The 16,144-nt window shown below is 46.7% G+C and overlaps 1 protein-coding gene and 1 pseudogene across 4 annotated transcripts in view; both read right to left on the reverse strand.

Annotated features, from left to right (window-relative positions):
* Positions 1-342: 342 nt before the first annotated feature.
* On the reverse strand, positions 343-4,802 carry LOC107502733 (annotated as a pseudogene).
* Positions 4,803-6,968: 2,166 nt separating this feature from the next.
* CLIP2 (CAP-Gly domain containing linker protein 2) overlaps positions 6,969-16,144 on the reverse strand; it is a 77,523-nt gene continuing 68,347 nt past the window's right edge. For 3 of the 4 annotated variants that reach the window (XM_016130341.2, XM_016130344.2, XM_036225599.1), the window contains 4 exons: positions 14,244-14,403; positions 13,208-13,393; positions 12,796-12,858; positions 6,969-9,033 (listed from right to left, as the gene is read on the reverse strand). In XM_016130341.2, coding sequence (XP_015985827.2) covers positions 9,022-9,033; positions 12,796-12,858; positions 13,208-13,393; positions 14,244-14,403 — 421 coding nt within the window. In that variant the 3' untranslated portion in view covers positions 6,969-9,021. The remainder of the gene's footprint in view (positions 9,034-12,795; positions 12,859-13,207; positions 13,394-14,243; positions 14,404-16,144) is intronic. The other variant, XM_016130342.2, reaches the window with a different exon arrangement.

Here is a 16,144-nt window from a genome sequence, read left to right on the forward strand (position 1 = left end):
GATTTTAAAAGTTCTCATCACAAGACAAAAACTGTGACTATGTGTGGTGATGGGTGTTAATTAGACTTGTTGTAATGATCGTTTCACGATATATACATAGAGCCAATCATGGTGTATACCCGAAACTAATAAATATGGTTATCGTATTGGAAAGTTGGCAAAGGCTGCACTGTAGTTTCTCCACCTGAAAACCAAAAAGCCCTTATTACTTCTTTCTTCTATTCGAGATTTTAAGGTCAGCTTATTACATTTAATGATGAAAGTTATCAAAAGAATATCCTTCTGAAAATTATTTTTCATAGAAAAAAGAACATAAAAAATCAAAACGCTTTTGGGGTAGCCTCAGATACCATGCCTGCAGGTGGGAACGGGCCATTGATTGTAGCCCAGACCATCCTCCTAATCCTCCTGCTCCAAGTCACCCATTTCCTGGCACGAAGCCTCATCAGCCTCCACGTGTTTGCAGCATCTCCTGCGACTGGATATCAGATGCATGAAGATCACGATCTGTTTCAAATTACTGTTTCCTACTTCATGATTTTTTTCTTCTTGTTCTTTTTCCACTGATTTCTTTTTAATTTCCAAGAGTCTTGTGTCAAACTTGACCTTCCAACTTAAGCAATTGTTAATTGTAACAGAACACCACGGAACAATTGCTTTGTGACTCCTGTTTTTCCGTTGCATATCTTGTCTTTTTTTTTCCTTCTAGTTTTTATTTGATCTACGATTTCATTTAATTTTTCTTGCAAGGCAGACAATGAAGTTAAGATCATGACCATGCCAAGGGTTTCTTTTGCCCATAGTGCTAATTTTAAAATGTCAGAGACATCCTTGATTTTTAGATTCTCTTCTAGAGAATACTACATCAAGGGGGAATTATTTTGGGTATTTTTCACTGCATGTGAATGTAGTGAACTTGAATGTAGTCTAGATGGCTTCATCCTTTTCTCCAGCCTCAGATGTCAGAGTAATGGTGAAGCTAGGGGGATTTCCTGGTAATGACACTGTCGAAGCCTTCTTTACCCATCTCCCTCACATCCTACAGCATGAGGGAGAGAACGAGAGCAGGCCTGGAGCTAGACAGAGGCAGGGAGGGTGGACGCCAGCGCCTCCAGCTCACAGCACTGCTCCTTGCCGGAGTCTGGCTTGGTGGCCCTCTCTGCTGCCCATGGATGGCCAGGACACTATGGCGGGCTGGTGGTCATGGGCACAAAGCCAGGCCAAGTAAGCTGAGCACCAGCTCCCATAACTCCCTGGTTCTGCATTTGACTCCGTCATAACGTTTTTCAAATTTATTTTTTATTAAAATTGTTTTCCTGAAAAAAACATTGTGTCATTTACCCCCCTCAGCTTTATTGAGATATAATTGACACATAATATTGTGTAAGTTTAAGGTATACAACATGACTATTTCATATATGTGCATATTGCAAAATAATTATCATCCCTTGTAACTTCTAAATCAAGTGACATCAAACAGATTCTAATGTATAGCACAAGGACTATAATTAATAGTACTGTATTGTATGCCTGACATTTGCTAAGAGAGTAGATCTTAAATATTCTCACTACACGAAAAGTGGTAACTTTGATATGTTTAATTTGCTTGATCATGGTACGCATTTCATGACATATACATGTATAAAAACATCTAATGCACATCTTAAATATATGTATATAACTTTTTATTTGTAAATTATATCTTAATAAAAGCCAAAAAAAGAAAATGATAGGTAGTAGCAAATGAAAAAAGAAAACATAGTATATATACACATGATGGAATATTATTCAGCATTAAAAAAGGAAGAAAATCCTGCCATTTGTGACAATGTAGATGGACCTTGAGGACATTATGCTAAGTGAAAGAAGTCAGTCACAAATGGACAAATACGGTATGATTTCACTTATATGACATATCTAATGTAGTTAAACTTACAGATACAGAAAGTAGAAGGTGGGTGCCAGGGGAGAGGTGAGGGATAAAGAGGTAGTGTTTAATGGATGCAGAGTTTCAGTTTTGCAAAATGAAAACATTCTAGAGATCTGTTGCAAAACTATGTGAATATAGTTAACACTACTGAATTGTATACTTTAAAATAGTTAAGATGTTAAATTCTATGTTATGTGATTTTTACCACAATTAAAAATGAAAAAAAAAAAGATTAATTTACTATCTGCTCAGCCCTCCCCTCACCCCAAGTCTAGTGCAGTTGCTGAAATGATTTTTGGCATTTTCCCTTCCTTCTTCTGTTAACATGTTAAGTTGCATCAACTGATTTTTTCTCAGACATTATCGGAACAAATGAACATATGGACACACCATTATTTCACAGATTCCTAATACAGTTTGGCATGAATACTGACAAATCACAGTCTTTCCACAATCTTACTGGTACGTGGCAATTATCATAATGTAAAATTTTTTTTCTTAAAAAAAAACTTATCGAAGTGAACATAACATCAAATTAATCATTTTAAAGAAATATTCAGCACATTCCCAAAGTTGTGAAACCACCACCTCTATCTTGTTTCAAAACATTTTCATAAATTCTAAGTAAACCTCGTATCCATTGAGCTGTTCCTCCCCATGTCCCCTTCCCCTCAGACTCTGGCAACCAGCGACCTGCTTCCTGTCTCTATGGATTTATCTCTTCTGGACATTTCCTATAAATGGAATCCTGATATGTGACCTTTTGTGTCTCTCTGGCTTCTTTCACTTAGCATAGCATTTGGAGGTTTATCCAAGTTGGAGCATATATTAGTACTTCATTCTTTTCTATGGCTGAATAACATTCATTGTGTGGATTTATTATTTTGTCCATCCATTGATGGACATTTGTGTTGTTTTTACTTTTTAGCTATTATAAATAATCCTGTTATGAACATATTTATACAAATGTTTGTGCGAATATATTTTAACTTATACTGGGGATATACCTAGGAATGGAATGGCTGGTTTATAATGGAAATTCTTTTTTATTATTATTTTAATTTTTATAAGATTTTATTTGAGTGAAACCAATGACATATGCTGGAGAGCAAGATCTCGAATTCTCCCACGGCAATCCTTTATTTAACATTTTAAGGAATCGCCAAACTGTTTTCCAAAGTGACTGGATCATTTACATTCCTACCAGCAATGTAGGAGTTCCAATTTCTCCACCTCCTTCTCAACACTTGTTAATGTCTTTCTTTTTTTTAGCCATTCTAGTAGGTGTGAAGTGGTAACTCAGTGAGGTTTGATTTGCGTTTTCCTAATGACTAACGAAGTCAAGCATCTTTTCATGTGCTATTGGACATCTGTGTGTCTTCTCTGGAAAGATGTGTATTCAGATCCTTTGCCTATTTTTTAATTGAGTTATTTGCCTTTTTATTGTTGAGTTGAAAGTGTTCCTTATATATTCTAGATGCAACCCTTATCAGAGATAAGATTTACAAATGTTTTCTCACATTTGGTGAGTACCCCTTGATGCAGAAAAGTTTTAAATTTTGTTAAAATCCAATTCGTCTATTTTATCCCTTTGGTTACTTGTGTTTTAGGTTCATATCTCAGTGACTGATTCCAGGGCCATGGCAGGGAAAATACAAGATGAGTTTGGAGAACACTGTAGTACCAAAAAGTAAGGAAGTACTTAAAAAAGCAAAAGGCCGGGGCGTGTCGAAGAGATAGGAGAGCCAACTGAAAGGGCCCCCAATGACCAAAACTCACACAACTTGAACAAAAAAGTAAATATAATATTGGATAATAATCCAAAGCATAAAATAAATATCCATGAGTCTATAGTGAAATAAATAACTGGTTAAATAAACGGGGGAGAAGAGACAACTCTTCCTTACAGAAGTATTCCAGTTAATCAATGGAGACAGAATGAGGGAACTAGAAAATCACTATTAGAATATCACAGCAAAAATTGCCTCAGGCGAGATTCACTAATGGATGTGAAAATCAGTGGTGAAAGTTTAAGGAGAAAATGGATATTTGCATAATCTCAGAGTATCTCCCCCCAACTAGTTATGAATTACTAAGGGAAAAAGTAGCGAGAAGGTGGAGAATGCTGGTGCTGTGTGCCAGGAGACTCCACTGTCACATTCCTCTTTTTCGTGCACATCTCCTTAGTCAGATGATCATCACAGACATCGAGTCGGATGCCTCTGATACGGTGCACTGAGAGGGCCCATCACTTCTGTGCTCAATCCAGTCATGAGAAAACACCAGACAAGCCGAACCGAGGGGCATTTGACAAAATAATTTCGGTGCTCCTCAAGTGTGCCAGGAAACTCTGAGAAACTGTTACAGATTGGAGGAGATTAAGAAGACATGATGAATATGGGCCACATGGATCCTTAATGGGATTCCGCAACAGAAAAGAGACATTAGAGGAAACACCGGTGAAATCCAAATAAGTCTGTACTTTTGTCAATAGTATCCTGCCAATGTCGGTTTTCTAATTGGGATCATTGAACTGTGGTTGTGCAAGAGGGTCACTGTTGACAGGTGTATGGGAATTCTACTATTTTTGCAGTTATTTAAAGTCTGGAATTATTCAAAAATTTAAAAGTTAGAAAAGTCAGTGTAAGAGGGGTATGGGGATGCCCTCTGTCTGGAGTGGCTGGCTCCCAACCCCCTCTCACCAGCTGGCCCCCTCCTACCATAAGCCAGATCCCGCCCAGCGGGAGGCCTGCCCATTGGCTCCTGGAGCATCCATGCAGGGATGCCTGCGGGCCACCTGAGCAGCCGCACTGAGCTCTCGGAACTCCTCCCACATCACGTGAGCAATCTGCTGTCTCTCAACCTGGACCATCGAGGGGCCCACCAAACTGAGGTGGGGGCTCCCAGGGACCCACAGATGCTCTCCTGCAGATGGAGAAGGGGCAACTTCCCTGCTAGGCTGGGAGAGTTGAAGAAACAACCAGGTGGAGCCTTTAGTCTAAGGGCTTCTCTGGGGCCTCATTTAGACCCCGCCGTGCACAGGATCTGTTTTATTTTCTCCATTTCGCAGATGAGAACCCTGGGGCACAGGGAAGTTGAGCAATGGGCATGGCCCGCACGGCCAGAGAGTGGTTGGCTGGGCTGGACCCCAAGAGTGTGCAGTGCCTGTGCCCTTTCCAGGGGGGTCCTGTCAGAGATGACTCCTCTCACCTCCAGGGTTGTGGCTATGAAGGTCAAGGCTACCCTCTGGGCCTTCAGCTTTGCACACACCTCCCTGAAGCCCCCCACATCCACTGCCTGGAGCCTCCTGCCTTCAGGCTGGGAGCCCCTGAGGTCAGCTCTGGGTAATAGTCTATCATGTCCACCTAGTGCAACAACACTCTCCCTGCCCCCAGGAGGCCTTAAGTCCTTTCAGGTGTCTTCCTTCTGCCCTATACCTCCTGGATGCCATGCCCTGAGCAGACAAGGCCTCAGGAAGCTCCTTTTGTGAGAGTTAAGTCCTTTGCCATCTGACCTCATTTCAGGCCCTCTTAGCTTTGGTGACAGTAGATAAGGTAAGCCTTGTGCTGGAGCCTTGTCTCCAGATTTCACCCGAGAGGCCAGCCCCCCATTCTCCCCATGACAGTCCCTGCCTGCTCCCTCCCTCCTTCCTCCCCCACCCAGCACCCTCTCCTTCACAGCAGCCAGGGTTACCCCGACGAGTGAGTGGGGGCCTCGCTCTTTTCTGACAGCATTCCGTGCTGTGGAGTTTCCAGTGAAGGTTAAACTGGTTGCGAAAACATTTTAGCCAGGGGACGGTGACACATTTAGTGTCATCAACTCGGGTGATTGGGCTAAATAAACCTCAGGTGAAATGAAGAGAAACCATGGGTCACGGTGGTGTTTGTTAAGTCTTAGGAGGAAAGAAACTTGTTTGTAGCAGCTCTTTGAATTTCAAATGCTGGGCTAGTAAGAGAGTTCTGGAAGGACAGAGACCATTTATATTTTACGCAGCAGAAGCCCAGAGAATAGGGCACTGTTTAAATTTACCAAAATCTGTCTCTTGATGAATGTTGTGTTGATTGCTTTCCATTTTTCCCCACCCCCAACCCACTCTGCAGCCCTCCATCCTGGCTGTGCCCAGGGGCTGGCCTCTCGCCTTCCAACAGGCCCCCTTGCCTTGGCTTTGGGCTGGTTCAGCGAATTGGCAGGGTGATGGGAGGGGTGGCAGGCGGAGGGCGGGAGGAGAGGCAGGCACATTCACTCCTCCAGCTCCTTCCCTGCTGGGCCACACGGCTTGCTGGGTCCTCTCCACAGCTGCAGCTTTTGCCCGGTTTGTCACAGCCCCTTTGCATTGTCCCTTCAGGGTGGCAGTGGCTCTGCAGAGTCCTTTGTGGGTTCCCTTCACCCTATCTACACTCGCACACACAGCCTGTCCACACCTGCACACACAGCCCTCTCCTTCAACTCCTGGCCCCCTCGGGCAGTCCGGCCGCTTCCTCCAGGACTGTGGCAATGCAGCTCCTGAGAAAGGGCTTGACGCTTCCAGACACATTCAGCTCTTAGCCTGGAGAGCCTCAGTCTCCCAGGGAGACAACCTCAACTGCTAAGCCTGTAAAATAATCCACAAAGCTTGCAAACGCTGGCTGTTCATTTGATCTATCGACAGCTTGCTGCAGGAGATAGAATTAGCTCGCCAAAGGTGTAAGCGTTCTCATCTAACTCAACAAACTTGTGTTAGCTGATCCGGCACTATTTTGCCTATCAAGATTTTTCTTTTGGGCCCATTTATAACTCTAACACCCAAATCCAAACCCTTGCCCCTCTCAAAGAGCTGCAGCAAACAAGATTCTTTCAAGACTCAAATTCAAATCTAAACAAGGCAGCTCAGCCCCGGACTTCTTCAATGCCAGGCCCTCTGAGGCCCTCATCAGCCACTCATACCTGAGCCAAATTAGCTGGAAGCCCCCCAGGCCAAGCTCTGGCACCAAGATGTCCACAATCCGGGAGAGGTTCGGGGAGCTCAGGACTCCGACAGAGGAGCAGACGACTGCAGGGGTCCTGGACCTCAGTCACAAACTTTATTGTCTCGAGCACAGACTCGCCACACTTCAACAATTCCACTTGGGGGAGGGGAAGGGAGAGGGGAAGGCTTGGGGAGGGGGCATGGCTGAGTCCACACTGGGCAGGCAGAGATGCTCACTGGGAAATTGCTTCGTTGACACCTGTCACTTGCAAGCCCATAGGGAGAGGGTACTCAGCTCTTCCCAGTGTGGCCCTTTGGCTGTTGGTAAACTAATCAGTGCCTCCTGTGGGTGGGCGAGCTGCCTGATTTTGCTGGAAATAGTATTTGACTCTGGGTTAGGCCGGTAAAGCATCGCTTCTACATGATGTTAAAACTGCATGCGAGAGCTACCGAAAGCCAGTGGGGAGAGGGAAGTGGGCCGATGAGACTTAACTGGCTGCCCGCAGGATGGGCACCACGCCCCTGTACCTGGGAGCCCTCAGAGGCTACCTGGGCTGTGTCATGGACTGCATTCCTGTCCTGACGCACCTCGGGAACACCAGGATGAGCCACCAGGCTTTCCCCTACAGCCCCAGGCAGGGGAGGGCCCCAAGGGAAAACTCCCTGAGCTGGGGGAGTCGGGGTAGGCCCTCTGCATAGTGCTGCGGCATAAGGCAGTAACCTGCAGGCCCTCCAGCTCTAGAGGCGGGCGTTGCTGGGCCAAAGCCGACTTTTCCCACCATTCACAAGCCTGGGGAAACTCAGCAGATCTTGAGAGAAAGAGGGAAAGACGGTTAAGACGGTTAGATTTTCTTGCCAACAACCTCCCTTAGGTTCTTTTCCTGGCTACAGGAGACAAGGCTTAAAAAGCTCTGGGCAGGTAAGTGCCTGGTAAGACTGAAAGGGGCTGTTGGTACCTGTGCATTCTGATGTGTGTGCCTGGGACACACATCTCGGAACACTCACCCACATGTACCTGGGTGTGTATGTGCCACATTGCAGGGGTGTTTGTGGTGTGTGCAGGCACAGCCCTGCGAGGGCTGGGGCTCAGTCCTGGAATCCGAGCGTGTGCATCCACATGGCCTGAGTGTGGCTGACAACAAACACCTCACCCGCATGACCACGTGTGCACACATGACCCCTGAGTGTGCATATGCCAAGGGTCAGTGGGTGTAGACATCAGGGCCTACACGGGCGCGCCTGCAGGTGGGAGGCCCAGTTATGGAACATCTAGTCAGCCCCGGGGACACTGTATTACTGACCAGTCAAAACACGCCTGAAGCCCTGTTCTGGGTAGCCCTGCAGCCCCCTGCTCCAGCTGCAAGCCAGGGCAGTGAGGGTGGGGGCGCAGGGGGAGAGGGGCTTCCAAACTTTCCTAATACTGTGGCTCCTGGCCTTGGTGACCACCCTCTGGCCAGCAGCTTGAAGTTGTGTGTGTGTGTGTGTGTGTGTGTGTGTGTGTGTGTTGGGGGAAAAGGGCCTTGCCCTCCAACACCTTGAACCTGGGACCTCACTGGGCAGACAGGCTGAAGGGAACTTGTACTACTGCTTGAAGGAGACTCAGGATGTGGGGACAAGCAGCCTTTAGGGCTGCCGTGGCCTGGAAGTGGAGAAAAGGGGGTCCCCACCTGGCTCCTGAGGACTGGACTGCCCACCTTGGTGCCTGAAAGGAGAAGCCGGACCTCCTCTGACGCTTTCCTGGGATGATGGCTCTCTGGGGTCTGAGGGGGACCAAGGAGAAGGAGGGGAAGAAAGGGAGGCCAGAGACACGACCAGGGGCCAAGATGCTTCTGGGGAGAAGGGCCTGGCTGGATTGCCTCAGCATTCCCACACAAGCTCCAGAAACTGCCGGGGTGTCCAGGCTGAAGGTCCCGGGGGCCAGTCCAGGGCTGTGCCACTTTCTGTGGAAGGTCGTGCTTGAGGAAGCCTCCTGGTCCAGTGGGGGGTCAGGGTGGGGGATTGTCCACGGCGGAGGGTATGTTACTGTTACAAACACTGTTCTCATCTCCAAAGCGACAGTCCTGGCCCCTGCCTGGAGCGGGGCGCCGCTGGGGCAGAGCGGAGGGGCTCTGGTGCCGACCGGGCTGTTGCAAGGCGTTCCTCAGGGTCAGTGCTTGTCCTGGGGAGAGCAAGGGCTTGATCAGCAAGTGTCGACAGAAGTGGCAGAGTGGGTCAGGTAAAAAAGGGGGTGAGGGAGGGCTGGGGGAGGAGAGACCACACGTGCCGGGTAGAGGGGACAGCATTGGCAGAGGCCCTGGGGCAGGAAAAGTCTCTTTGCTGTGTGCTTGAGGCATGGTAAGACAGGAGGTGGGTGGGAGCTGTTTAGAGGAAGTTGAGGAGAAGAGGCAAGAGCAGGCGGGTTTATAAAGAGCCATGAGTGCCTGTGTAGAGACTGGAACTAAGAAAATGAAAATGGGAGGTAAGACTCCAGTCCTTGGTTTTCATGACTATAAAATTGGATGACCCCATGTGCCTCCTAGGATTGCTGGGAGGACAAAGCCACATAAGGTACCAATATCAGCTCCCAGGGTGGCTAGCACAGGTGGCTACTCTGCAGACAACCCCGTCAGTCCTCTGAACAGCTCTGTGCCTCAACGCTGCTTGCAGGTCGGATGTAGGGTACCCTCCTCTCCCCACCCCATCTCTCCTTTAGCCCCTCACCCACAGGCCTGGCCCTTGGCAGATTCTGTGGCCAAGATTCTTCTGTCTTTAGGTGAGCCCCTGTGGTCAGGGGTTCCACTCTCTGGGTCGGAAAGATGAGTTCCTTCCCCCACTCCAGCCTCACCTGCCCAAGGTCACACAGCAAACTAGAGACAGAGGCAGAGCTAGGCTCTTATGACCTAATCAGGCTGGCACCTAAGCCCCAGGTGGGTGCCTATAGCACAGTCAGTGAAGGCCAGTAAAGGTGGGGGCCACTAGGCACCCCCTTAAAACGTAATAGTTGAAGCAAAGACATGATAATCATGAGAGTCACAGGCACCCTTCAGGCCCCCAAAATTCTAGAAAACCAATTTTACACCCACAATTTTATAAAACATAGAATTTACGGAGATTGCTTAAGAAAGAAAGAAATGCTTATGCTTAAAATATTCAGTGAAAAAAACAGAAGGTGAAATTGAACATAGAGTATGTGACCTATTCTATTAAAATGATGTATGTGCTGCTTTGCAACCATCACAGTGAAGGCTGGCTCAGGCAAGAGTCATCCACGGAGGTTACATTGGAGGTGGGGTGGGGATTCAGTGAAGAGCGGGGTATCAGTCTCAAAGTCTCTCTCCACAGACTACTCATCAGGAAAAAACCAATAACTATACAGTGGAGAAATCACGTAACTCCTTGTTTGAGCAAGTGATCCAAATCCACATCAGGAACAAAGGGCAGATGGATGTCATGCCCCCAGCTGGGATGCCAGGAAAAGGACACAATATTGATGAAGTGCTCCGGCCTGAGATGTAGAACCTGGCTTCGATTATGAGAACCCATCAGACAGACTCAAAATGAGGGCTCTTCTATTTAAAAAAAGGAGTGGAGACTATATTTCAAAAATTCCAGTGTCATGGAACTTAAAGAGAAATTAAGAAAATGTTTCAGATTACAGGAGACTAAAGAGACATAACAATGCAATAAGCTAACTCATCCTTCGACTGAATCCCGTATTGAGGGGAAAAAGATGGAAGATGCTCCTAGGTCAGCTGAAGAAAATGAGTATGGAGAGTAGATTGGATGTAAATCTTGTGTCAGTGGATGTAAATCTTGTGTCAGTGTTACAGTTGCTTAGATAGATAACTGTTCTGTGGTTATGTAAAAGTATGTCCTTTACATCAGGAGATATAGACTCAAGTGTTAAGGGCCATGACACATGCAATCATACTCAAATGGCTGAGAAAAAAAATTATAGGTATTACACAAATATCTTCATATAAAGAGTAAAAGATAAGCAGATGGGGAAAAATGTTTCCAGTGCTGAGGGAAAGGATAAAATGTTACCATGTTAGAAGGGAAAAGGTATATGAAGTTCTAGAGACTATTTGCATTCTTGCAACTTTTTTGTAATTTTGAAATTATTTCCAAATAAAAAGCTAATGTATACACACACACACATACATACATACATATATACATAAAACAGCTTCTCATTATTCACAGTAGTTATGTTCTGTAAAGTCACCACCAATGCTGAATTAGTGAATACTGCCACGGCTCCTGGGGGAAATACAGGGTTAGGTTCCTATGAGCCTCTAATCATGATGTTTTCATCAACTAACTGACACATAACCACGTTTTATACATGAGTCTGTGTAAAGACACCTTAGTTAATATATATTGTTGACTCATTAACAACGAACTAAAAGCCAATGGTATAGAAGGTCCTTGAATAATATTGCTTCATTATAATATTGATGAGAAAAAAAAATCAATTCCCAGTCAGGGCCACAGGGTCTCTGCGGCATTCCCATGACCTCCCCTGTCTGCACGGGTGCTCTCTGGGCACTCTGCTTTTGTCCCACATTCCAAAGATGTGCACATGAGGTTCACTGGCATGTCTACATTGTCGTAGTCTGAGTGAGTGTGGGTGTGAATGGTGCCGTGATGGAATGGTGTCCTGTCCAGGGCGGGTCCTGCCTTGCACCCTGAGCTGCTGGGAGAAACTCTGGCCACTCTCAACCCTGATCTGGAGTGAGAGGGTTGGAAAATAATTAGCTCGTTTGTTTTTATTCATCTTCTTAAATGTATACATAGCTCACACTTATTTCAATGTTTAATATTAGAAGTGTTTGGGGTCTTTATTTAGAAGTTCAGTGATGTTTTTGTGACCAGAAATATGATGTAAGAAATTAACTCTTGCTTATATCAATGAGCCAATGGTAAAACTGGTTTGTTGTATGTCATTTTGTTTAGAGTTGCAGCTTCCAAAAACCTATCGACAATGATGAGTGAAGGCTTATTGTACAACTCATGCCCAAAAGAGGCTTATTTAACACGTAGAGTTTCCTCGTAAGGCATATAGCTGTCTTCTTGTACTTAGGACACTAGATAGCACTTTAGCACTGCACTTAGGAGTCATTTTAAACAACAGAAATCCCCAAGAAAAAACACAAAAATATGAAAAATGTGGCACTAAATAGACTACAAAAAGGATACGTCTATAGAATGAAACAAGAAGTCAGAGCACAGCCTTGTCACCCCTCAGCTGGGAACATGTGGGTCTAGCAACTAAATTTTTCTCTGCTCTGCACATGTCCATGAATGACCATAAAATTGCTGCAAATATTGATTTTGGGGTTACAAGTAAATTTTAGTGAGTAGGAAAGTTTGCAAATATGGAATCTGTGAATAATGAGAATTGACTGTACCTGTATATGTATACACACACACACACACACACACACACACACACACACATGCTTAGGAAAGTTCGGGAAGGAGATCAATTAAAAACATTAATCTTGTTCATCTCTGAGTAGGGAGCTACTGGTATTTTCCAATATATATATGTATATGTGTGTGTATATATATATATATACACACACACACATATATATGTATATATGTATATATGAATGTGTATACATATGTATATGTGTATGTTTGTGTGTGTGTGTGTGTGTATATATATATTTCTAAAAGTTTCCCAAAAAGCATGTATTACTTTATAATTAAGTTTCTTCCTTTTTTTTTTTTAAAGGGAAACAAAGTTTAAAAATCAGGATGAATCCTGAATCAAAGTTGACTGCACCAGTTCCTCTGTGAGAGACCCTATTGTAAAGCCTTTGCACAATGCATCTTTGTATTTTTGGTGACTTTTTGGCATTTTTTTCTGCCTATATAGGAGAGCCGTGGGAGTGCCAGGGTGTCTCCCAGGGGCCAGGGTGCCCCTTACCTCTTGTTTGTGGGCCCTGTCTTGCTGGTGGATGCCGTTTGCAGAACCGGAATTGCTGATGGCCTGTAAGAGTCATGGGCAGACGCTGAGTGAGGTTCATCAGGCAGCAGTTCCTGATTTTTCCACTAGATGGCAAGGTCTTCCAGACAGAATCATCTCAGGCTCCAAACTCTGACCAGAGCTCTTCTGGATGGGGTCCCGAGACCCCGGAAAACCAAGGCTCCCAGAGCAGGGTTGCATCTCTCCCCTAAGTCTGAGATCCTCATGATAAATCCATGCTCCCCTTGGTTCCCAGAGGGCATGCCTGTGTCTCTCCTCTTCAGACCAGTGTTCCCAGGACAGGACCATGTTCCACAGGGACACTGCCTCCTGGCTCGCCACCTGGTTAGCCCAGCCCTGACCCATGGCTCACCGGAGACTTGTCAGGACAGCTCCTCATGGCCTCCATGAGCTTCTCCACCTGCTGAGCCTGGTCCAGTGCGTCCCGCAGTGCGTCCTCCGTGCTCATCAGCTGGTGCTGCAGTCGCAAGAGCTCAGGCGTGGAGGATGGGTCAATGAGAGAGTAGCGCCTCTGATCCGACAGGGACTTCTCTCTGTCCTGGAAGCAGCCAAAGGGAGGAAGAGTGTGGGAGTGGGAGTGGACCTGTGTGTGTGCGCACGCGCGTGTGTGTGTCAGGGGACGGTGGCCTCTCTTCTAGGCAGGAAGCTCTCTGGCTCCCCCTCATCTCTGGGCGGGTCCTGAGCATCAGGGGACATCCCTCAGTCCTCCCTCCTCCCCTGAGGGTCCCCACTGAAGCATTTGCCCTGCCCCTGAATTCCCACGCTCTGTCAGATGCTTCACACCCTCCAAGTCCCAAAATCCAGGCTCCTCCCTTCTTTCCTTCCACTCTCTTCACACTGTCTTATGTGGGTCCCTCCTCTTCACCCCCGGCCAACAGCCTCATCACCTCTTACACTCCAGGCATCTGACTCTCTCCCATAGTGCCCCCTCTACCCCTCCTGCCCTACCCAACAGGACACAGCTGCCTCAGGACACAGACCATGGTCCCCAGAGACACATCTGCCTCATTCCCACATGAACATGCCTCCTCTTTCCTGACAGTCATATGTGAATCCCCACAGCGGGACCCTGAACAAGGTGCTGCTTTCTGGTTGATTACTTCCCTGGATGGGGAACTCAACACCCTGCAGTAGCCCATCTTACCTCTGGAAAGGTCAGGCTCAGGAAGTCTCCCTTTGCACTAGCCAACGACAATGTCTACAAAAGCAGCACCCAGGGCCCCTCCACCAGCTGCGTTGCTGACCCTAGGGGGTTTGAACTCTCTCTGTGGCTTGGCTGTTCCTGGGGAGGCTCTAGGAGGTTACTACTCTGCATGGCCTGATAGCAGGGCAGTCCCAGCCCCACTCTGGCACTCCCCTGTCCCCAGAACAACCCTTCCCTCACGTACCAGCCCTGTTAGCTTTTCACGCAGGCCACGGATGTCATCTTTGAGTTTCTGCTCCTTGATCCGCCACTCAGCCTTGTGGACCTCCCGGCTCAGGTCTCTCTCAGGCCCTGGGGAGTGGCGATTGGCCTCCAGTAACAATACCCGCAATTCATTCAGGCTCCTGGATGGGGTGGGGGATGGGGGCCACAGGGGAGCCACTGTCAGCTCTGGCCCCTGCTTCCACACTCCAGCCATTTGCTAAGTGCCTAGAGACTGGCCTCTCCGATGGGACACTGGCTATTAAAACATCATCTGCACCAGCAGGAGCCAGAGTGGAAACACAAAACATGAAACCATTCGACCACAGCCCAGGACTTAGGGACAGACAGGCAAGAGGACTCAGCCTTTCCTAGAATGTTTCTAAAATTTTTTTTTTTTTTTAAAGAGAGTATTTGTTTAACTAAAAATATAAGCAAAAAGCAAAACAAAATATTCATCCAAGAGAGCTTATGTAGCAAGGCATTTTAAATAGCTGATATCAAATAAGTTGTATTTCCCATGTCGACTCTTATTAATCAACAGGAGCTGATGAGAATGACTTTGAGGCCACATCGGGGCTCTGCAGAAGAGTGCGGTGGTTAATTAGCAATGTCTGCCATCAGTGCAGGAAAAGAGATTAGGACGTACTCCATTAAGCCTTTTCCCTTGCTTGCATCTGCTACAGAAGAGAAGAAAACACTCTTCCTGGGTGGCCATGGGTAGTTGAGAACAAAGCGAAAGTGTGCTGGTACTGCCCCTTTCCCTCTCTTCCTCCTTCCTGCTATGAATGTGATGACTAGCCTCAGCAGCCACCTTGTAACCATGACGGAGTCACCAAGAGAGCCACAAAGGTGTTAGGACTGATACTTTGAGCCACTGAACCAACTGCCAACCATAGCTACTCCCAGATTTCCTGTTGTGTGAATAAAATCAATCTCTTTATTTAATCTGCCAACACATTCCTACCTGATATCCCACTCCCATCTTAAGCACCTCAGGAGCATGGAATAGTTCATGATGGCCTATTTCAATCAAGAAAGGCTTCAAGCAAGAGATGAGCTGTGAGCTAAGCCTGGAAGAATGGACTGGACTTACTGAAATGGAGGCAGGATAGCCAGCCTAGGGATGTTTCCTGCTCCTCTCTGGGAGGCGGCTCGGGAATTTTTCCTTAGTCCCTTACTCAACCCTCTCCCTGTTTTAACTCCAAGGGAGTGAGTGGGTGTGAGAAACAAGTCAAGGCCTAGAGACAGGATAGATGGCCTTGGGCTGCCTCTTACTTCTCCAGGTGACACAGGAGACTGGCCAAAACCAGGAGGCAGGATGGATATGCGACAGCCCCTCCCCTCCAGGATAAGGCTCTGCAGTCTTTCCTTTGCCCTTTGTTCAGCTTCAGCTAATCATATCATCATAATATCATCTGCATTGCAAGTACCGCATCTCCAGACCCCGCCCCCCAAGGAAAATGAAAGCCCTCGGGGAAACACACTGCGTGACTGACTGCACTTCTCTCTTAAGTGGGTACTTTCGCTTTAACAGACCTTGAGCTTTTCTGCTTGTTGTTTGTCTTGTCCTTGAATTCCTTCTTAAGGCATAAGGCACGAACCTGGTCACTGGATCCAGATCAGGGTCCCTTTTTAGACTCCCGCCCCATAGAATTCTCTGGCATCAAATGTCCAAAAAGGAGGTAAGAAATGCATGAGCGATGAGATGCAGAAAGGAAAGAGCTGGCTGATAGCAGAACAACAGACTCCTCAGAGGAGGTGAGATTGGGCTAAACACAGAATAAAATATCCGATTTGGATGGGGGAGGGTGTGGGGAGCAAGACAGCAGTGGAGCCTTGATGGAGAGGCCTGGCTGTTCACTAATTCATGCTGGGAAGGAA

This window comes from Rousettus aegyptiacus, unplaced genomic scaffold (assembly GCF_014176215.1).
Source record: "Rousettus aegyptiacus isolate mRouAeg1 unplaced genomic scaffold, mRouAeg1.p scaffold_m13_p_8, whole genome shotgun sequence".
Classification (NCBI taxonomy): domain Eukaryota; kingdom Metazoa; phylum Chordata; class Mammalia; order Chiroptera; family Pteropodidae; genus Rousettus; species Rousettus aegyptiacus.